General features: G+C 35.1%; 2 protein-coding genes across 4 annotated transcripts; one reads left to right on the top strand and one right to left on the bottom strand.

The window, feature by feature from the left end:
* Nucleotides 1-1,311: 1,311 nt before the first annotated feature.
* LOC134248856 (uncharacterized) lies at nucleotides 1,312-4,535 on the top strand. Its single transcript, XM_062731239.1, has 2 exons — nucleotides 1,312-1,416; nucleotides 2,071-4,535. Exon 2 carries the CDS (start codon nucleotides 2,073-2,075, stop codon nucleotides 4,389-4,391), a length of 2,319 nt encoding a protein of 772 aa, XP_062587223.1. The 5' UTR covers nucleotides 1,312-1,416; nucleotides 2,071-2,072; the 3' UTR covers nucleotides 4,392-4,535.
* A 319-nt stretch (nucleotides 4,536-4,854) lies between these two features.
* On the bottom strand, nucleotides 4,855-23,400 carry LOC134248857 (uncharacterized). 3 transcript variants are annotated; one of them, XM_062731240.1, is made up of 3 exons: nucleotides 23,227-23,400; nucleotides 5,905-5,988; nucleotides 4,855-5,741 (listed from the first exon to the last, which is right to left on the bottom strand). In XM_062731240.1, the coding sequence occupies exons 1-3, from the start codon at nucleotides 23,340-23,342 to the stop codon at nucleotides 4,994-4,996; spliced, it is 948 nt and encodes a 315-aa protein (XP_062587224.1). In that variant the 5' UTR covers nucleotides 23,343-23,400; the 3' UTR covers nucleotides 4,855-4,993. The 3 variants fall into 3 exon arrangements, with proteins under 3 accessions (XP_062587224.1, XP_062587226.1, XP_062587225.1); XM_062731242.1 differs by lacking the exon at nucleotides 23,227-23,400 and adding an exon at nucleotides 7,239-7,291; XM_062731241.1 differs by lacking the exon at nucleotides 23,227-23,400 and having other exon boundaries at nucleotides 5,905-6,190.
* Between the last annotated feature and the right edge of the window lie 127 nt (nucleotides 23,401-23,527).

The following is a 23,527-nucleotide window of genomic DNA, read 5'->3' as shown; positions in this document are numbered from 1 at the left end:
ATAATATGAGGATGGCTGCTTCCCCACGCCTGACCCCCCTCTCCTTTCAACCTAAAATATTACTTTTCACTATTTTGGTAATGTTTCTTGAAAAGGTGGTTGATCCTCGATCCTTTTTTATGCAGTACACTAATACTGGGTAATGTATGAATAAAATTTGGTTCTAAAAGGAGTTGGAACCTGACCCAACCCCCATCCCCCAATCCTCCAAGAAACAGGATTTTCGAATTTTAACAACTTTCCCTTTTCCTTTTTTGGGGGGTGGGGTGGGGGTGACAAACATTCCAGATAAGATTTTTTGTTTTCTCTGGTTGCCTCCTTTCCAGAACGATGCTACATATACATGTACCTTCCTGCATATAATAAATAAATATATTATAAAATATAATATAAATATAATAAACAAAATAAATGTTCCATAAACCACTCAATCAACTTAGCACAATTAACTGAAAGACGGCAAAATTTAACTTAATGTAATCGTGCGAGTGAACTAAAGATGATTGTACATATATGTTTTTGTAAAACCCGAAAACTTGGACCCGCCTAAAGACAGTGAGATAAACAACAAATGATAAACATGGTTGAATTTTATACCCCCGCTTGTAAAGAAGGAGGGTATTATATACTCATATAGAAATCGGTATGTCAGTCCGTCTGTTACGCTTTGGGGTACTCATCTCTTATCCGCAACTCCTCACATACCACTGAATGAAATTTGATAAAACTTTCACTAAATCTTTATTACATATTGCCATTTTGACCTCCTATTTTACTTTTTGACCCGACACATATTTTGGGTTTCCCACAGCAAAACATGGACACTGCCATTATATTCATATGGGAGGCGGAGGGAATCATTTAGTGAGCTCATTGCTCACAGTGCCTCTTGTTTCTTTCTTTAAACTAGTTAGAAGTAGTAATACATATATTGCAGAGTTTATTTGATTAAAGAAAATATGTCAAAAAGGACAGTACAGGTATTTTTTTATACGCGTCACCATGCATGAAAAGTTCATGACACACCTTTCCCATGTTGAAAAATACTGAGTACTGTCGTCATCAACACAATTCAACGAACTCTTTTCTGTGTATGTTAAAACTTAAAATTTGAATGATTCATTTGAAATGTTTTTGATCACTATAGATAACCCTCAACGGTCCATGCCTCAGTTAAGCCGTTTCTGCAGGGTAAGGCCGAGCTGTGCGCACTCCTAGATCTCTACATCCTGGTCCAAGATGACAAATCTCGGAAAATTTGTTTTGACAATTTAAATAAAATGGCAAAATAATCAATTTTCCAGAGGACTTTGACATGTATCAGTTGTATATATAAGCCAATTCCAATCATATACTTATGTATTATCCTAGATATTGTAGGCTTATCTGTCAGAGAGATAAACAGAGGGTTCAAAGGTAAACATCTTTCATCTTAAAAGCTTATAACTGCTCGTATTTTTGTAAAATCAGACAGGTGTAAAGCTTTCCAATGATGCAACATGTTGTTATAAGTTTATGTCTCAGATACCATTAAAAGAAAAAAAAAAAACATTGTGAATGTAGACCTCTAGTATAAATGCTAGTATCTCGACAGAAATGTAGACAACTAGTAGTAAATATTTAAATGTGTAAACACATCGTGTAATGTAATATCTAAAGAATTATTATTAAATCCGGTAAATTTTACATCTCGAAATGCGACAGTGTCAAGTCATATTAACCAATTAAGGTTTCTCAATTTGGGCTAAATTCGTAGCAAATTAACAATAATCTTCTAACTCAAACTCTGTATAAAACAGGGAACATGGGATCTGAAGTTTTTAACCTAACCTCCTCCTCAGTCATTGCTCAGTAATACACATGGGCTTTGAAGATTAACAGAACAAGTTTCTTTGATAGTAACATATAGCATGCTTTCAAAGACCTAACTTGACTGTATGTAAACCTTAAATTATAATAATACACCATGAGGAAAAAATGCATGCACAGAGTATACACATGTAGCAAAATACTCGATTAAGAATGATATGCTAGAATATCGCTATCAATAAAGATTTTTTTCTGCTGCAGATATGATTAAACGATCTGAGAATCCACTCTATCTGTGTCTGATGCTGATGATGGTCAAAGAGTCATTTCCGTGGGACCCTGACGCCGGACTAGTGACGTCATGGACTAAATATCCCAGGGTCAAGGTCACAGCTTCGTCCTCCACCGGAACATCGGACCCGCTTTCCGTCATCGACGATAACGACAATACCCAGTGGGCGTCCGGAAGCTGTCTCCCCAGTGGCTTTGTCAGTGACCCGGAACAAAACGTTCTGCATGGTCTGTGTCAGAACAATTATCACTGCACCGTGTCTGACAGTCCGGATGTTCACAAAGCAACTGATGGCGATGCATCCTACACTGTGGCAACCATTAATCCATCACAAAGTTTGCCGGACGCCAAACTCGTTATTAGCCTACCAAACCCTCAGCCGATCACTTTTTTAACCGTGTGGGGAATCTACAGTCATGGAACAACAGAACTGTCCCTTATCGACAATAACAACATCCGCCATAGTATCAGAACTTTGACGTCCAGTGATAACTATAAACAAATTTCATTCAGCAACATAACATATACTGTTGCTCGAGTAGAATTTGTTTCTGGGCAGAAGTTTCAAATCCGAGAGGTCGCCGCTCTTGGAACTAAGGGCTGTGTTGCCAAATTGACCCTTGACCTTGGAGAAACACGTATGATACAGACAATTCGATCGCGGCACTGGGCGGGACCAGGCACTGCTTCATCATTAAAATTAAAGATTTCTGAATTCGGGAATTCCTGGCTGTCGGTAGATTTAGACCCTAACGCCATCAACGCAGTAGTCACGAGATTACCGTCTGTAGCCAGAGGTCGTTATATTGTTTTTGAGTATACTCTTATACAAAAACCATACAATAAGGTGTACCTGTGGGAGGTTGACGCTTGGGATGAAAATTCTGTTTGGGGAATCCGATCACCATCTAAACCACAGCAAAACACCCTGAGGTCACTGCTTGGGGTCAACGGAATCTGGGGCTGGGGGAACAATAAATACAGCTCATCGCTTAAATCTGGAGAGGGGCCCGATCTGTACAACAAGGTGGCCTCTCATGCCAGAAACTATCACAACATGGACTGGGATGTATTAGACCCGGATAATGATCCCGAATACTCCAAAATGGCGGCTGGTGGTGGGACCAACGCTAAGTCGTGGCTGAACTGGGACACAGAGTACAAAGCATGGCGAAATGCCAGTCTTAAGATCGACGTGTCTGTCCAATTCAGCAATTTCCAGCAAGCTAGGTGGGATAACCCGCAGATATCTGCTTATAACTATGGGAAGCAGTTCGCCAAGCACTTTGGTCCCGTGGTTGGTAACGGTATAATTGACGCAGTGGAGGTAGGCAATGAACCTTGGTCTTACGATGCTGTATTCTATAAGAACCTGCTTCAGAGTATGTCGGCAGGAATTCGAAGTGTAGATGATCAAATAAAAGTACTCCCTGGAGCATTTCAGGCCCACGAAAAGAGAGCAGCGAATAACTACATAGGAACTCGTATAAATCCACAGATAGCGAAGAACCTGAGTGCTATTAACTTTCATACGTACAGCTATGTCTCCAGTTTTACTGGAGCGAGGGTGGGCGTTCACCCTGAGCACCCCGAGTCTTCTTTTAACAGCCTTAGGAATATAGTAAGATGGCGGGATACTAACCTCCCCAGTCACCCGTTGTGGGTGACCGAGTGGGGATGGGACGCACCAACAGCGGGAGAAAGCTGTTCATTTACAGAATGTGTTACCGAGGCAGAACAAGCTGTGTACGGAGTAAGAGGACTATTAATCTTGTCCAGGTCGGTGGTGGACAGGGTCACGTGGTTTTTCTATGCCAATACTAAATGTGAACATCTCTATTGCCGAAGCGGCCTAACAAGTTCTCCTACGACTGGATTCACCAAACGACCGGTTTTTCATGCCTTTAAGGCTTTACTAGACTTTCTTGGCGATCTTTATTTCCAGTACGCGCTGAATGAAAGCGAAGAGAGTTACATCTATCTCTATGGAGACAAAATTCACCATCAGGAATCATCTGATGAAGAGGTTAAAGTCAGAGGAGCGAAATACATGGTTCTGTGGAAACCGGAAACACTGCAAGGTGGCGGAATCACGCCTCTTTTCTACGTGTTTCCACGTGGCTCACACCCAGTTCAAGCAATAAGATTTACCGGAAATAATACACCGTATGCTAACGAACCGCTTGCATATCAGCCAGGGATTCAAGGTAGCCTTACTTTGAACGTGACGTCATTTCCTGTTCTTATAGAACTTGCACATAACCCAGTAGCACCGGTTGTTGGATTCTAGTTATAGCAGTGTACCATTCAAACACATTCCAAAAAGAAATTGTCATCAAATAAGAAACATTGTAGCAAGTACATGTATGTAAGAATTGTTATGGTTTATTCTATTTCATATGCATTTTTACATGAATTGTCAATTTTTCTCAAAATAAAACTGCTAGACTAGATTTTTTTATCATTCAATGTAAAAAAGAATAAAAGATATATTGCTCTATACAAAGAAAAGAAAAACTAAACTAAAAACCTACCTTATTTTATTTTACCCACACTAAAGGGGCACCTGTCTGGGACCTGATGTAGTATTTCTCTGTTCTTAATTCAGAAGCTCTATCTGCTATGTTTACCAGTGACTTGTTTACTATCACAGACTTTCTCATATTGTACCTAACTTTCTATGATATGATGGTGATATCTCTTATAACAAACACGAATTCTATAGACTAACAACGTAATCATTTATCACTCTATAGATTGTACAAATTTTATTTTTAAGATCGTGGACTCTAATGAAGTGGACAAAATGTGAAGAGATTGATATTCAAGTATATACTAAAGAGTACTTCTTATCTAAATTAAACAAATGATACTATTCTATGTAATATTGACTCAGTTGATTTCCAGCAAAGACTCTGATACGTGAGTGACTGGTTTTAGCACTATTCTTCGAGGAAGTGGTTCTCCATAATTCGTAGCCCAGTCACGTGGCTTCAACTTCCGGTTCCTGTCTTTCATTTCTTTCACCAGCTGTTGTAAACCCCGTTCTCTATCATGTATAGAAATTCTGGCGTGTGGTAACGATAACTTTGGAAGCTCATTTTGTTCGTCAAACATAGATTTTCTGCTAGGTGGACGCACTTTTGAGCACCGACTCAACAATGTATCATAATTTCTTAACACCGAGAAGCTCTTCTCTCTTTCATTGATTCCAATTGCGTGATAAGTTACTGGAAGATAACACGGGAAGTAATGACACCTGCTGTCGTTACAGTATAGACACTCGCCACGCCCTCCCAGCGATAAATCACTCTTGGAGGGGGTTGAACAGCCAAGGAATCGGGGTCTAGGCAAAACCGGAAGTTCTGGAGATTTTCTGTGCGGCGTTTCCGGTGGCAATCTTGAAACTTGGTTATCTTCCATCCTTTTAACTTTATCTTCAATGAACGTGGTTTCTCTCTCTATTTCTCTGCTCTCCCTCAAATAGTGTTTGTTCAGAGTTTTAAGCTGTCGTTCCAGCTGAATTTTGGCTACACTGAGGAGTTTCTTGGTGCGTCGTGACGACATCTGTTCTCTTTTATGCATTTTTGTGTTTCTGTCCATGACTTCTCTTTGTATACCCGTGCAACCAGAACATTGACTGAAACAGTAATTTTTTTCAGTATATCAAATTTATCAATTCAAGTAAATGATTTTTCAAGTTGAAACTTTGATTTCGAAAAGGTTCAACAATAATAAATACAAATATGTTTGTCTGACTGTCGGAACAAAGAAATGCTGGGTAAATAATTTTCAAAACTTACAACTTGTGGTTTGTTCGACTCGGAGACTTCACAGTTAGTCCCGTTTGTTCTCTGCTGGTTAGACCATCCCTATTGGTGGTAGCACTGGAAGATAATAATGTAGATCTGTGAGTTGTTAGACCAGATCTTGGCGAGGTCTGTGAGGGAAGGGAATCCCTGGGGGTCATTGTCATTAATCTAACACTTGTTTATCTACCAGACCTCCAACGCGTTCAGCCTTATGTAACAAGCACATATACATCAGGGTAAACAAATCTGATACGAATCTTCCTGACAAACGACATCACAAAAGATGGACGTCATCATAAATATATCACATGATAAATCAATTGATTCTATCTCCAAAACAGTTCCGGTGATTTGTGTTTTTCACCATGCAGATACACTATTTACAGAAGTTAGTTTATCAGAGTCTACTACCCCAAAACGAAGTCTTTCAGAAATCTCATAGACTATAATAAATTGTGGCTGAATTGCATGACGACTTTACGAACTGTGAAGAACACAATAGAATTTAAATGTTCAGCTGAACAAACGTTTTAGTTGTCTGTTGTGAACCCTTTATTTGACTGTTAGAGACCGTTAGAATACTGTCCTAAGTAGGCGAACATTAAAATGAAATTTCTTTTGAAAATATTATCTTGTCTCATCGCTACAAAAAACTTTATAAGCTTACTTAACGAACTTAAACATAATTTATTTACTTTTATTTTTTTTATTGTAAAAACTTTCTCCTTTTAATTTGTTCAATTAGATGAAATTCTAAGCTGACAATAAAACAAAAATAAGATGTTAATGAATTTGTAATTCGTAAAGAGAAGAATACAACTGTATATAAATAGAAGTGATGTTTTTAGAATTTTTTTGTATACTATGAATTAAAATTCTAAGAGAGAGAGAGAGAAAAAAAGAAATCCTAAAGAACTGCTTTCCTTCTTCTTGTCTAGATTAAGTTTAGGAGAACAAACTTACCTTACATCGTTAATGCATCTGAAGGAATGGATATTCAAAAATATATTATATCATAGTCGTTTGACAACAAAACCCTTAGAAATAGCGCCAGATCCCAGATAATACCACTGTATACATAATTAAGCCACCAGTCCATCATGTTCTGTATTTGTAAAGCTTTCGCGAGCATTCAAGAAAACTTTCATTAAAAAAATACTGGGGTTTATTTATTTATTCATTTTTTTTTTGTTGGATAACGGCACGAATATTGACAGCACTGGATCTAACCTCTATTAGAATGATAAACCTACTTCTGTCAATTGAATATTAATATTTATGAAAAAAAAAAATGAAAAATCTCTTGTATTATACTTGTAACTTACCGAAGTGTATGCGAGCCATTGATCTTGACGTCACAGTGCGTGTTCGTCATAATTCATAATGATGTCATAATAACATCTACACATGCTCTAAACGTTGAACCTACGTCGTATGACGTCACAGTAAATATTATAATTTATCTAAACCTGTCTCATTAAATAACGGTGATTATGTGAATGGCATGCAATAAATCTCTACCTGTCAACTAAATATCTTGTTGATATGTGTCCGAATTTTAGATTTGTACATAGTGTTTAAGTTTGTTCTACCTAGTCCTGATATGCAGGTTGGAAGAATCTCTCTGTAAAGGTAAAAACGTGTCACTTAGCTTTTTGTCTCACCTTGTCTCAGGATCAGACTGACACTTAACTAAAAATTCTAACCCAGGATCTGATGTCACTCTCAGTGCCATGGTTAATGTATATTTTAAAATCAACCATCAATATTGGAGTTATCTTCAGTTTTGTATTAGAGGTCAGTTAACTTATTACCGGAAGAAAAAGAATTTATCATTTGCTTCATTGATTTCTTAAATTTCTTTTTTCTTTAGTTTTTCAATACACATGCAAACAGTTATTTTTCATGTCAAAATGAAGGAAATGAAGCGATATCGAGGCCAACTCCAGGCTCTTAAAAGCAATTCAGAGTTGTCTCTCTTTCCTTCTTTGAACACTGGTGCTTAACATTTCATGTTTTGCTGCTGCATCAATTTAATTGTACCTGTAATAATTTATAAATTCATAAAAGGTTCTGACACGAAATGTCACTCAAAATATTAGTGCATAAGAAATACAAAGATATTTCACCCAATCTTCATATTTAATAATTCATTACCTCCCATGTATATTGAGCTTGAAATGAATATAATCAGTACCTGACACATCTGTTTCATATTTGGATATCTTTCTAGAAAAAAAACGTTAATGGTAATCTAACAACCAAGCACTATGATTTTAAAACGTCATGAATTTAACTTTTCAATCCTCTACATATGGCGTTTATATATCTCAGTTGAGTCGATACGAAAGAGATGCTCTACGTATGAACAATACGTATACGTAAAGGATTTATATTAAGGCTGCTTTTAGAAATACTGGAAGGAAAGAATTCACTACAACAATTGTTCACCAATCATAAAATTAAATTATAAAAAACAGACATCGACAGATTATTTTAGTTATTTCTCGATCACGAGAAGGTGCATACGATGGGTGTGATCGGTCGGCAGAGGATGCTCTCTCCTCCATGGCATCTGGTTTCACCTGTGATGTTTTAGAAGTCCATGTTTGCTCCGCTCCTATTTTGTATTGTCTTATGGACTTTTGAGCTTGAATACTGTTTGATATCGCCACATATTTCATTATATCAATGGTGCATTTTTAAAAGTGAACGTGAATAAATGGCCAGAAAGACTACCTAATGTTTTTGAAATGTACTGATAACTTAGAAACATTCCTTTTTGTTCATTGTTGTGTTTTAAAATTTAAATCAGATCTGTGATAAAACTAACAGTAACCCTATGCGTATTTTATTATCGTAAACGAGGATTTTTCGTGTGATTGTCTTTAAGATAATTAGGCCTTTTATGTCTGTTTTAAAATTTCCAAGACAATTCTATTATTGGAAAATGAACGAAATGGAGGTATAAATATTGTATAAGAAAATACACAATGACTCAAAAATATTCTTTGTTTTGCACTGAACATTTTGCATCATTAATAATTTTCTATACAGTGTGCGTCAAAAAAGTCAACCCCACTTTTTTTTTCATTTGTTGAGATGACTGTAGTGTAAGAATAAATAATAGTCCTATCATATTAATACAACACATATCTAATTTTAATCATATATTCATATGAAAGTAAAATTATTTTCCAATTAATAGCTATATTCTTTGTCATAAAACAGGGTGATAAAAAATACATGTTAATATCCTTTGATTTTTCTAATCATACTTTTTTGTCACTATCTAGATTGTGATTTATAATTGAGATAAGGATGAAATCACACCAGCGTATCTAATGTTAATTCAGGGATCAAAGGACTCATTAGTTTCAATTTGGTATTCTATGTATATGCTTATGGTCGAAAAGATTTTGAATGATTTGCATTAAATGAATAACCCGTCATAAATGAAATGCACCAAATTAAACAAACAGTATACATAATTTACAAGGAAGTCAGCTTGATTGATATATTCATTTGACATTAATTTGGTTTTCACCGGGTTAATGTTTTCTGCAGTTTGGGTTTTATCATTTATAATTCATAATTCTGTGAGGCGGACTGCGGAACAGTCCACTTTGCAGGTGACATCACAGGGGCTCGTCACGACTTCTTTGTCTCTTTTAAATTTACTATACTATCTAAAATATGGCGTCCTTAGTGGGAGAATCTACAAGACACAAATAAAATCAGTACATTATTCACAGGCCCGTAGAAAGCAATTTTAGTTGGGGTGGGATTTGGTGGTGGTGGTGGTGGGGGGATATATTTTCTGTTAGGGGCAATATCTAGGACCAAAATTTCCAAATTATCATTAAGTCCAATGCTGACTGACGTTTTTCATGCTAACTGTTAAGCGATTATTTCCCCCGCTTGATAAGTGGGAGGGTATACATGTATAGTGATCAGGGTGTCCACCCGACCTTCCTTCCGTCTATCTGTACGTCCGTTCGTCTGTTATGCTTTGGGGTATCAATCTCTTATCTGCAACTCCTCCTATACCACGGAATGAAATTTATTAACTAAAGACTTTCATAGATTTTGTGTTACATAGAGTGTCATTGTGCACCTTCTATTTTATATTTTGATCCGACACATATTTCGGGTTTACCGTAGCGAAATATTGACCTGCCAGTCTTTCTTTAATATTGAAGGGTACCCATCTCTTATCCGCAACTCCTCCTTTACCACAGAATAGAACTTAATGGTACTTTCATGGATTCTTTGTTTTGTTCCATAATGCCATGCATTGCGTACCTCCTATTTTACTTTGTGATCTGACACTTATTTCGGGTTTCAGAGCAAGAGATGCACTTTGTCATAATCATAATTATATGAATTGAATTTTAAATTGATTTTTTTTGTTATTTCCCGATCATGATAAGGAGCACACAGCGGGTGCTACTGGTCGGCATGAGATGATTACTCCTTGATGGCACCTGATCCCACCTTTGATGTTTTAGAGGTCCATGTTTGCTCTGCTCAAATTTTGGATTGTTAAATGGACGCTTGAGCTCGAATACTGATAGTTATCTCCTTATTTTTCACTTTAAACAGGACAAAAACATGGACCCCTGGATACACCAGAGGTAGATCAGGTGACAAGGAGGAATGAACTTCCCCCATCGACCTGACTCAGCGCTGATAGCATTTATGTATATTGATCACGTATCTATAAATGTTATCCATAGTCAAATTTAGTGTTTGAGGTCTGCTCAGAGTGACCACTTCCTCTGAAAGAACAAAAGAAGTTTGTGATCAATCCTTCAATGGCAACTGTTTTGTGTGTTTTCTTTTTATCTAAAATGTACACAGGCGGATAGTTTTAAACAAAACACTATCGATGTATTTAACCTTTGTATATTTAAATAAGATTCAAACTCAAAGTTCTGATGGACTTTTAGGCATAAAGGCTCTTCTTAATCTTGAATGTGGATTGAGGAAAGAGCATGAGCAATAAAAAATATCAGTTTTACAATCACTAAATTTCAAATACTGGAGTACCAGGCTAGATATTTGAATTTTTTGTTTTGAAAGTGCAGCTAATATGTCTTTTCCCCCTCCATTCACAAAGAGAATTCTTAGAAGAAAAAAAACATGAATGGGAATAAAATGTATTCTTTAATTTTATTCTTTTTTTAATCTCACGTTGTAAAAAAGTAGGATACTTGTGACGCACACATTGCGTGCAGAAAGGTACTTAGACTCTTTTATGCAACAAATATTACAATAAAGCTTGGTAAATTCTACCACAAGAAGTCTTAATTTACCAAATAGTCTTGTGTTGCAACTAATTAGCTCGATTAGTGTCAATTAGCGAAACAAATTAACCTTGATTTACATTTGATTTCACTCTCAGGCTTTCCCGAAATATCTGGACTTCCGGGGACTTCCGGCACGGCATATTTGCCGACTTGTGGACCTGTGATTGAATGTTATAAAACTGCATGGGTATTATCCCAATACGTGTGGTGATTAGACATTAACACAGAAACATGAAATCTTTGTCACAGCTTTACTATCGTTGACGCGTTATTCTCAAGGACAAAAAGACGAAGAAAACTTGGTACCAGAGTCTTTTGAGTTCTTGTTCTTGGGTATTTCGTGGTATAGATTATCAATAATTAAATCTTAAGTACAATAGTACCAGTATCTTGAATGAAAAGAGAATAGGATTTCTTATTGCATATTAAAATTTTTGCTAATACAGTTATGTCTCTCTGTTATAATTTATCAAGAATTCCTTTTAAATTATATCACATTTTGGATATCTCTAGGGTCATTATAATGACCTTGTTAGCAAAATATAACCTATCATTGGGGCGTGTTTTGGCTGGCTTTTACATACCAATATTGTTATGCCCTCGTTTTCATACTGAAATTGACTACGGAATGTTCCGCCTACTTGACCAATAAAGGGCTCACGACGGGCGTGACTGGTCAATATGGTCAGTATGGGATGCTTACTCTCCCTAGGCACCTGGCCCCGGGATCATGAATCATTATAAGCTTAAGTCAAAAGTTTCATGTTGTTCTTAAATTTTATGGAAGGTAAACAGATCAAAATTCACATATGTTTTAATATTGATTCATAAAAAATGTTGTTTTTTGCAAATTTTGAGATCATTTCCAAAATTAAAATAAATATTTTATATGCGATTGTAAATTTGTCCTAAGTCTAAGTCTGTTTCATGATCCTGGGGCCTGTTTTTTTCGGGGATACCCGAAATAAGTGTCAGATCCAAAAGTAAAATAGGAGGTGCACAATGGCATGATATTATACAGAAACTGTTAAAGTATCATTAAATCTTATTTATGGTTTAGGGGGAGTTGCGGATAAGACATTGGTACCTTTCAATATTGTAGAAAAATGGCAGTGTCCATGTTTGGCAATGTAAAAGCCAAAATATGTGTCGGATCGAAAAGTAAAATAAGATCCGCACAATGGCACCTTGTCTCATTTAATTTCATAGTGGCATAAGAGGAGTTGGGATAAGAGATGGGTACCCTAAAGCGTAAGAGACGGATGGACAGACAGACAGACATCCCGATCACTATATACCCTCCTATTTGTCAAGAGAAGGATAAAATGATTAAATGTGTGATATATACTTTTGCAAAATATTCGATACAGTTGTTGATGAAGGCGCTATAATATCTATTTATAAGTCATCTATGTATTAATAACAATGACACCTAGCCAAAATATTTTAAAGATTTTCCTTTTTTAATAAACCCTTTTAATTTTTTTGGACAAAAGCAAAGCTCTGTAAATATTTCTGGAAGAAAAAAATTATATGCTGATGATTTTAAACTAATATCAGAAAGATACATGTTTGAGGGTTAACAAACTAAATTTTCTAAGAAATTATAACAGATAAGTAAAAAGTAGTAATTTTAAACAAAATGAAATAATGTCTGTGGAGTTAAGGAACAATATCCAAGCTCAAAAATCTTTTCAAAAAATACAAATCAGGAGCAGAGCAAACATGGACCTCCAAAACATCAGCGATCAGGTGCCATGGAGGATCATCTCCTGCCAACCGGTCACACCGTCGTGTTTCTCTGTCTAAAATAAAAACTCTGTTAGCAATCCCTGTAAAATTCTATAAATTATTTGAATTTTACTTGCACCATGCATAAGTTTATTAATGCTTACAAAGGATGAACCAAATGCGAAGCTATAATGCCTTGTCTCTAAGAACGCTCATGTACCTCGAAAATCGAAAATAAAATTAAACGAGACTGAAGTCTTGAGATCAATTTAATTTTCATAAATAATTCAAATAATAATAGGTGATTTCACCGACATGTATTTGCATAAGTGTCATCATCTATTGAAAGTGAATAGGTGATATCACTAATTCGAATTGATGATATCTTATGAATAGGTAATATTACTAATTCGAATTGATGATATCGTATGAATAGGTGATATCACTTATTCGAATTGATGATATCGTATGAATAGGTGATATCACTTATTCGAATTGATGATATCGTATGAATAGGTGATGTTACTTATTCGAATTGATGATATCTTATGAATAGGTGATATCACTTATTCGATTGATGATATCTTATGAATAGGTGATATCACTTATTCGAATTGATGATATCGTATGAATAGGTGATATCACTTATTCGAATTGATGATATCGTATGAATAGGTGATATCACTTATTCGAATTGATGATATTGTATGAATAGGTGATGTCACTTATTCGATTGATGATATCTTATGAATAGGTGATATCACTTATTCGATTGATGATATCTTGTGAATAGGTGATATCACTTATTCGAATTGATGATATCGTATGAATAGGTGATATCACTTATTCGAATTGATGATAACGTATGAATAGGTGATATCTCACTTATTCGAATTGATGATATCTTATGAATAGGTGATATCACTTAATGGCAGTAAACACCAAAAATGGCGCCTCATATCTCTAACTGAGTTACCGTGATGGTTGCGATGTTTTGAGATGCAAAAAGAGTTTGAGACACGAATACTATATTACAGGTTGAGTTACTAAGAGTACAACTATAAGATAAAAATTTAGGATAAAGAACAGCATTTGCGATAACATATAATGTAGAAAGACAATGGTAACATCGATGATGTACATGTTTTTAAATGTTTCAAGCAAAAAGACAGACAGCAAACAGAGGGAACAAAAAAGCAGTGATGACCAAGAAGATAAAGGCGACTTATCGTCATCCGTGATGCAATTTAACTTTTCCCGGGAAGCAGGATAAAAAATAAAGTGTAAATTTGGCATGAGAATCGATCATCAATATTCGGTTATGCCGAACAGCATCTGCAGTTACGGTTCCGGAACACGTAGATAAGTTAATTAATACCCTTTAAAATAGGTGACTAATGATAAAGTATTTGCTGTCAATGAACTATTTGCACTTATCCATATTTGAGCAAGAATTCGTTTGACGCGTAATAAACAGACTATAAACAGAAAATAAGAACAGTCGTTTTGGGAGGATGATGATGAATATAATAAAGATTCTAGGAGGAATAATCAAGTGTGAAAATGGTGCAACAGTTCACTGTTAGAACTCCATTTAAACAGTTATTTCCCAAGTGTATAACAAAACACTAAAAGAATACATAATGCCTATATTCAGTCAATGACCTCAAAAAGGCTGTTTAAAGTTTTTTTTAAAATAAATACCCGTAATGCGTTGACAACTTCCCCCTTTAAAAGAAAAAAAATATTAAACCACGTGTATATCTATGCTGGATGTCACAGGTTCTTTAAAAAAAAAAAAAAATCTAGATTTTATTTCTGTTTCACTTTTTGCTTGAACTAAAATCTGAATTTCCAATGGGAAATGGAAACGTTTCTTTAATAATCTATTACCATATGTATAATGGATTCCTAAACGCTGCACAAACTAAAATACATAACGAGTTCCAGTAAATCCTCTTCCAAACCTCTTTCTTTACTCTTCACTTACAAAAGCGAAGGAGAAACTTAGTACTGTACAAAAATATATATGTATACGAGTGGTGTAAATAGATATGCAAGTCATCATTTTGAAAGCAAGGATTTTATCAACAAATACAAACTATCATTAGTACACACTGTATTATTTACGGATTATTCCGTTGTTCCCGTTCGAGACAAGGAGAACACGGCGGGCGTCAACGGTCGGCAGGGGATGCTCACTCCTCAATTGCACCTGACCCCACCTCTTATATGTTTTAGAGGTCTGTGTTTGCTGTGCTCCTAATTTGTTTTGTTTAAACGGACTTTTTAAGCTTGAGCACTGTTTGTTATCTCCCTATTTCACACAGATACTTCAGCAAAAAAAAAAAAAATCCAAAAATTATTTTAGATAATTTGAAATCGTAAATTTTTTACCAAAATCAGAAACATCAAAACGTCGCACTTACTAGTAATTTATCTTATAAATACCCAGGGACAGTAAAAAAGCCCCTATAGAAGACCTATTTTTGTTTTCATTTGAAGCATTGTACATGAGAAGAGTAAAAACACGCCGTGGCCTTCAACTCAACATTTAGATATATCGATGACTTAATTCAAGTTTCATTTCAAAATGTGTCGACTTGATATATATGTCCCTTTGAGCTTGAATTAAAAGATACCTCAGAGGTAAACTTCCTTTCACTTCCACTTGTTTCCTATATTTCCTTGCTATGTATATACTGTTGTAAAAAGTGGAGGGGCCAACCATCTTTTCAATGGACATTTTCTATAGTAAAGGTACTGTTGGGGAAATTGGCCCCCCTGTTGCTACGTGCCTGATATTTGTAAATTTACGAGAAAAATACTCATGGTAATCTATAAACAAAACTTTGTTATGAACATGACGACTTTAACTTTTCTATTGTCATCTTCCCTTATACGTATGTGTAGCAATAACCCTATTCAGGAGCAGATGAAAAAAGTTGTATCTCCCGGTTGATGCAATACGCAAGAGCATGCTATACGTACCAACAGTTTCTAATAAGAGGCAAACGATTGACAAACAAGTTGATGAAACAGGAATATCAGCAGTCCCTTTTAAAGTCAATCCTTTGAATTAAGTGGTCGATACAATGAACTTGTCAGCAAACACAATCTATTATAAGCCGAATGTTGACTGACTTAAAAAAAATTAAATTGTTAGGTAACTGGTAAATATTTACAAATTGTATTGTCTAGGATTTTCCTTCTGCCAGATCATGACAAAATGTGCTTGCCGGATGTGAACGGTCGACAGGGGATGCTCACACGTCGATCACACCTGATCCCACCTCTTGGATTTTTTGAAAGCTCTGCTCCTTATTTGTATTGTTACAATGGGCTATCGAGATTGATACTGTAATTCATCTATATACCAGGTATTTCATTTCATTTTGTCATTTACTGGTATATTTTAATCTTTGCATTTTCTTTTTAGCTCACCTGAGCCGAAGGCTCAAGTGAGCTTTTCTGATCAAAATTTGTCCGTTGTCTGTCGTCGTCGTTGTCGTCGTCGTTGTCGTCATTAACTTTTCACATTTTCGACTTCTTCTCAAGAACCACTGGGCCAATTTCAGCCAAACTTGCCACAAAGTATCCTTAGGTAAAGGGGATTCAAATTTGTTCAAATGAAGGGCTACACTCTCTTCTAAGGGGAGATAATTATGAATTAGTGAAAAATTAATGGCATTTTGAAATTTTTTCTCAAGAACCACTGGGCCAAGAAAGATGAAACTCATGTGGAAGCATCCTCAGGTAATGTAGACTCAAGTTTGTTCAAATCATGACCACTGGGGGTAGGGTGGGGCCACAATGGCCGATCAAAATTTTACATAGGAGCATATAGGAAAAATCTTTAAAAATCTTCTTCTCAAGAACCACTGGGCCAGGAAAGATGAAACTCATGTGGAAGCATCCTCAGATAGTGTAGATTCAAGTTTGTTGAAATCATGACCCCCATGGGTAGGGTGGGGCCACAATGGCCGATCAAAGTTTTACAAAGGAGTATAGAGGGAAAATCTGCAAAAATCTTCTTCTCAAGAACCACTGGTCCAGGAAAGATGAACGTCATGTGAAAGCATCCTCAGATAGTGTAGATTCAAGTTTGTTCAAATCATGACCCCCGGGGGTAGAGTGGGGCCACCCTATGCTGTCATATGCTGTATTAATATGAAGGCATTCTAAAGTAGTATTAAATTCAAGCCCCCACCCCTTTAATAAACTTTTCAGTTCTGATCTGATTTGTGTTTTTTCCTAGACGATTTGCTTAGGTGAGCGATGTGGCCCCTGGGCCTCTTGTTTTATGTCTAGTCAAATTTAATCCATGATAATTTACCATAGTGAAATACTCTACCAAATAATGCCCATCTTAGATAATGCACACCACACCATTGATTTTTTATTTTTAAAAAAGGTTACATGCACCATAGGCCTAACATGGTTTAGTCAAGGTTGTTTCGCTTTTTCTTAAAATGGAATAGAATGGAGCTACAGAAGACTTTGGAATAGGACGGGTCTACAGAAGACTATTGGAGGAGCATGCAGCATCGCCACTTATTTTTCTGCATACATTGTCACTGCGAAAAAAGATCAATTCCTCTGCAGGCATGCATTTATAGTTAAAAAAAACACAATGCATCATTGTGATAAGAACCAAAAAAAGGCAAATGAGAACAAAGAATGGAGGAGGGGCAACGAAATGGGATAAGAAATAAGACAATAAAAGAAAACAGGACTAAACAAGAAGATTGGATTAGGATTTAAAAGAATATCAGTCATAGAATGGTAAACAGAAAATAGTTAAGGAAGTAACAATTAAATATAAAAGATAGCATAAGAATGAAGGAAATAGATTCAAGAGACAGTATACAATTAGCAAAGAAGAATGTAGTAAAATGAGGAATACAGACAATAGCTCGGGTAGAGGGGATCGGAGCTAAAACAGAATAAGCGACATACAAGATAACAGCGGTTTACCGCAGAAGACTAGAGCTTCAATAGTTTGAAGACCCGAGTTAAATGAGTGCGAGTTAAACAAGGTTTTGAAAGATCTTCAATATCTTTGGTTTACGATGAATTAAGTTTTAATCTGTAAAGTGACGCCAATACCAAGAGAACTAGTTTACAGTGAGGTATTGAATTCAAATCCCAATAATGTAATGCATATAGAACGTGCAGTTTAGAGCAATTTATTGATTTTATCACCGTTGATTTTTTTCTCTTAATCATCTTACAGACATACATATATGTACTTTGACATTCTTCCTCTTTATTCTATGATATCAACACGCTATGATTTTAATGGGAAACTAGCCTTCCTGAAAAAAAAAATGTTAAACTCGTGTCCCCTAGTCAAGATTTGAGGCCCCAGGGTGGGGCTGAGTTGGTCATTCTATGGGTATGGCCATCACGTCGGATCAGTATTACGGTTTTATTTAGGATGACTTGTCAGTCGAACACCGACATCATATAACAATACAGTAAAACATTTAGTTTAAGTCAAAAATCAATGCCTTTTGTGTCGGAACTGAGTACGTTTATGTACAATAACCGAATACTGATCATTGTTATAATTTCCATGCCGTAAAAAATCATTGTCTGCATACAAGGAAATGGACAAAGTGTGAAAATCCCATTCCAAAATCTCATTATTTTTTTTCATTGAAGTCGTTTGGCAAGGAATGTAATAATAACTTGTTTTGCTTTGGACACTTTAAGTAGTTTGATTAAAGATGACAAATATTCCCTGCCTTGTTCGGATCATACAGCTCGTTAGATTCAGCATAAATCGGGCTTAAGATCCGGTGTTTTTCTCTAATAGGAATTCAGTCAAATAATGGGTAAGGGGAGGCGAAATTAGGGCTCTGCTAGTTGGACAATCATGGTTAATAAATTACTTCTCGGAAATAATCAAGTTCTGTACTAAAAGAGTATTAATCAATTTAGAAAATAATCGAATATACAGAAGAAACGCATTTCTTGGCCGATTCCTTGAATTAAAATTCGATATTTCTTTATTTGGAAGGAAAATATTTTTTCCGTGTTTTTTAATATTAAGAATGCAAAATCAATAGATCATAAATCAATTTTACAATGTTGGGATCTAATAAATCTTTCAACACATTTTAAACTCTTATGTATAAGATCTCCTTATTTAAACAAGTAATTTTCTTTCTCCAAGAATTTGAAACTTCTACACAACATTGTGTTCGTTTGTGATGCTCATTATATAAATTGTATTTTAGAAGAATTTTTGAATTTAATTCTACAAGTGGTAATCCAATTATAGTTCCCTTTCTAAGGACGAAATCTTCAAAATCATATGTCAGTTTTGAATATTCTTAATATCCCAAAGAATCAAAATGAATTTTAACAACCATATCTATATTAGATTCCGAAACTTCATAAAAATCCTTACAAACAAAGATACATAGCGGGTTCCAGTAAATGTTCAACATTGCCTCCTCACTAAGATATTATATGTAGTGAAGGAGAAACTTCATTATATATTCAAAAAGAATTGTCTTTTAATTCAAGAACTTTTTGGAATTTAAATCACAAGATTTTACCAAAATCAACTTTATACACACCATTCCAACTTAAATAAAGTTCCCTTTTCGATATCACTGACAGCTTCTTTAAAATCATATGTCAGTTTTGAATATTTTTAATTTAAACCAGAGGCCATGAAATTCACAATTCACAATTTTGAATGAATTTATAAACTTAGCATGCTATCTATATTAATACCCAGAGGTAGATCAGAACAAAGAGAAAATGCTTCATTAAATCCTTACAAATAACATTTTGCAAATTTTATCATAAAATGGTTGATTGAAGAGCAGATTTCAAAGCATTAATTTATGTAACCCCCCCCCCCCCCGACCGACAGGGGCATAAAAAATAACCATTTTGCTAGATGCACCTTTCTTCATTATAAATATATACCTATACTTTCTTTACATAAAACCCAGCACTAAAGATATTATTTTCACATATATTGAAGAACCTCTGTGAAACTTCACAATTTGGGAAGAGTACTCTTGCATTACAACTATATTCAAGCAGGTGGTGTGAGTCAGAACCCCTGTGGGACCATAAAATTCACAATTCTGGAAGAGGCACTCTTGCTCATCATAACTATGTACTTAGTTAGTTTACTTAATACCAAGGAGCAGAGAAGAAGATTTTTAAAGAAATAATGCATTTCACTATATAATTTATATAGATTTTACCAAAATTTCACAATCTTGGTAACTTTATACACACCATTTGCCTGCTAAATGTCCAGGAGTAAAGAAGAAGATTTTTAAAGATTGCAATAATTTTAATGGTTTTGGCCCCACCCCTCAGGAGGAGGTGGGGACTTTTTTCATATCATTGACAAATTTGCTACTTTAAAAAAAAAAATGTTCAAATGTTAACACATGACACACGTAAATTGACTTGACCTAAAAATAAAACGACATTGGACATTTGCAAAATCATTTTGTTAAAAAATTCTGATTGTATACACAAGTACTCTGAAGATGATATCAGAAAATACAAAAGTTTCTGATTGACAATATCTATGTTGTTTTTGGCGACCAGGTCTTCCAACAATCTATTGGAATTCCCATGGGTTCCAATTGTGCCCATTATTAGCAGACTTATTTTTTAAAATCATATGAAGCAGAATTTGTGCAAAATCGTGAAAAGAAGAAAACACTTACTGTGGCCTTCAACTCGACATTTAGATATATCGACGAAGTACTAGTATTGTCAATTAACAATGGTAATTTCCATTTTTATGTCGATATATCCTGGTGAGCTTGAGATAAAAGATACCAAAGAGTCTGACACATCTGTTTCATACTTGGATATTTTACTTGAAAAAGACAATTGTATTGTAACAACCAAGGTCTATGATAAACGTGATGACTTTATCTCTTCAATCGTCAACTTCCCTTGCTTATGAAGCAATATACTTACATATCCTGCATAAGGAGTTTATATACCTCAGTTGATTCGATACGCAAGAGCATGCTCTACGTATGAACAATTTCTAAAACGAGGTATATTCTTGACAAACAAGTTGATGAAACAAGAATTTCAGCTGTCTCGTTTAAAGTCTTCATTTCATAAGTTCTATGGCCAATACAATGACCTTGTCAGCAAATATAATTTATCATTCAGTCGAATGCTACTGACGTTTTTCATACTATTGTTAATCCATTATTTATAAAATGAACGGACGATTGATTTTTCTGTTATATCCCGATCAAAACAAAGAACACGCGGCAGGTGTGACAGGTCGGCAGGGGATGTTCACTCTTCCATGAGACCTGATCCCACCTCTGAGGTTTTGGAGTCCGTGTTTGCTCTGCTCCTATTTTGTACTGTTTTAAAGATTTTGAATACTGTTCGATATCCCCATATGTTTCATTTTATGAACACGTTTTATGAATATGTTTTGAACAAATGTGATGTACTGCATTTTCTGTAAACATTCAGGTCACTTTGGAGACGCCATCATCTTCAAACATAATCAAAAGACTCCTTATAATGTGAGTGTAAGAATAATTTGGAGCAGCTTTGATCAGAGAACCCTAAATATTCACTGAACAATTAACCAATAATCATATCACATCCTCTGCTGATCTTTTCTACAGGTAAATTATTCTAATATTCATATTGATGGTCGTGTTTGTCCTCTGGTATGTCTGTTATATACATAAACACCGGCTATGGATGAATGTAAAAGCGGGTATCTGGTATACAGTAGATGTCCACGATGAGCGCTTTGTTCTTCTTGTTTTTCCTCTACCGAGAAAGATTCTTTTCGGAAATAAAATATCATTATAAGATTTCAAAAGAATTCCTTCAGGAAAATCTATAATATATTCCAAAAAATAAACTATTGAAACCTGAAGATCCATTCACATCAGAAGATTGACCAGTAGCGGGTTATAGTCGTTTGAAACAACTGGAAGCAACACATAATCTATTGACTGTAAACACAGAATATTATTAACGGATGTTAAATTTCTCTGATTCAATACTAGTACTGAGACCAATATGGATGGTAAAAATTATAGTATTATAAGTTTAAAATTTAATATGTAGGTATTTAAAATTTACAAAATGATGGTTTATGCGATTTATCACGCAAGAAATTTATACGCTGACACCCCCCCTCTTTGGAAAAGCAATAATGTATATAGTTTGTGAAACGCTAAAATGCCCCCTCCGTTTTTACGGAACAAAATACATGTAAATTTTCAAAAATGCAAGTCAAACTATAAGTTTAAGGTCAAGAGATAAAATAAACTTTTGGTATCTAAATACATATGTTGTAAAAGTGTTGTTTGTGATCATTGATCTTTTTTTTCTGATAAAACTTTTTTTAGAACGGCTTAACCTTTTAAGGATTGGAGATAAAGTTTTCTTAGTTAGGTGATTTGCTTTTGAGAAACTTCCATTAAAATATGTAAACTACAGAAATTAGAAAAATCATTTCTTTTGTTTTGCAGCTGCCATTCAGTGGTCTCAATGTTTCACATACACATCTTGGCCATCTAGTAATTGGAAGATAATTCAGCTACAGGATCCTTCAAGGTATTAAGTTCCAAAATCTGTATGAATTACAATAATGAAAGTCATTCTGATCTTAACTTGCATGACGAGTATGGGTGTATTTTAATATACTGATAATTCATCCCCCGCCTACAGAATCTGACCTATATAAACACAGAGATTGGTGTGTCCTCGTTGATTGTTTTATATCTGGTGAAGCCTTTGTAAAATTTTAATGCAGCATCCTATGGAACAATGACCCACTTTTTTATGTGTCTTCTGACGTTTGTAAATACAGCCTTGATTTAAGTGCCAGGCTTCCTCGCTTAAAACATAAAAAAAACCAATTACAGAGAAATGATTTATCTTACATAAAGTATAATTATTATATTAATTTTTTAAATAGGTATTGATAGAAGAATTACACGCTTAGTTTGGACTTTCATAAGGCGTGGCGTTCTCGACGTTACCTAATTAGCTTCTGAAATTTACACAACTTCCCTTCACTGTTGAAATATACATATGATAGAAATGCGGCCGAATGTCAACTGATGACGCATTTCTATCATATGTGATAGGGAAGCTGTGTAAATTTCAATGCAGCTAATTTTTTTAGGTAACGTTTGTAAATACAGCCTTGATTTAAGCCTAAAAAAACCAATTACTGAAAGTCCAAACTTTTATTATATTATTTTTTAAATAAAAAAACCCTCACCATAACAAAGATGTTTCCGTGAATAGGGGTGATAAAGAAGCGAGCGTTCGAATGGAGTACTTGTTAACCCTGGCAGTAGATGAACGTATGCACACCATTAACGTTATTGCATGCATTTATTGTAGAAAAATCAGTCGATATGGTCCTATTCCTCAAAAGTTGTCATTATCGGTATAAATAAGAAAGGATTCATTTAGTTTACATGTATCATTCTCTATTCCACTTTGCTGAAGAGATTAATAAATTAAATGAGATCCTGTTAAGTATTATCTGTAAATGTATTATATTTAGCGTGTACGAT

Source organism: Saccostrea cucullata, unplaced genomic scaffold (genome assembly GCF_032062105.1).
Source record: "Saccostrea cucullata isolate Sc308-1 unplaced genomic scaffold, CSIRO_AGI_Scuc_v1 ctg62, whole genome shotgun sequence".
NCBI lineage: Eukaryota > Metazoa > Mollusca > Bivalvia > Ostreida > Ostreidae > Saccostrea > Saccostrea cuccullata.
Note: the sequence above shows the minus strand (reverse complement) of the source record. Positions and strands in the feature narration are given on the sequence as shown.

Bases quoted from the DNA above. Each gene is read 5' to 3' on its own strand.
- LOC134248856 (XM_062731239.1), top strand. From the start codon at position 2,073: ATGATTAAACGATCTGAGAATCCACTCTATCTGTGTCTGATGCTGATG.
- LOC134248857 (XM_062731240.1), bottom strand. From the start codon at position 23,342: ATGCATGCAATAACGTTAATGGTGTGCATACGTTCATCTACTGCCAGG. The intron at 5,989-23,226 runs GTGAGGGTTTTT...ATTATCTTCCAG, and splicing joins ACGGAAACATCTTTGTTATG to TGCTACCACCAATAGGGATG. The intron at 5,742-5,904 runs GTAAGTTTTGAA...TTACTGTTTCAG, and splicing joins AGTCGAACAAACCACAAGTT to TCAATGTTCTGGTTGCACGG.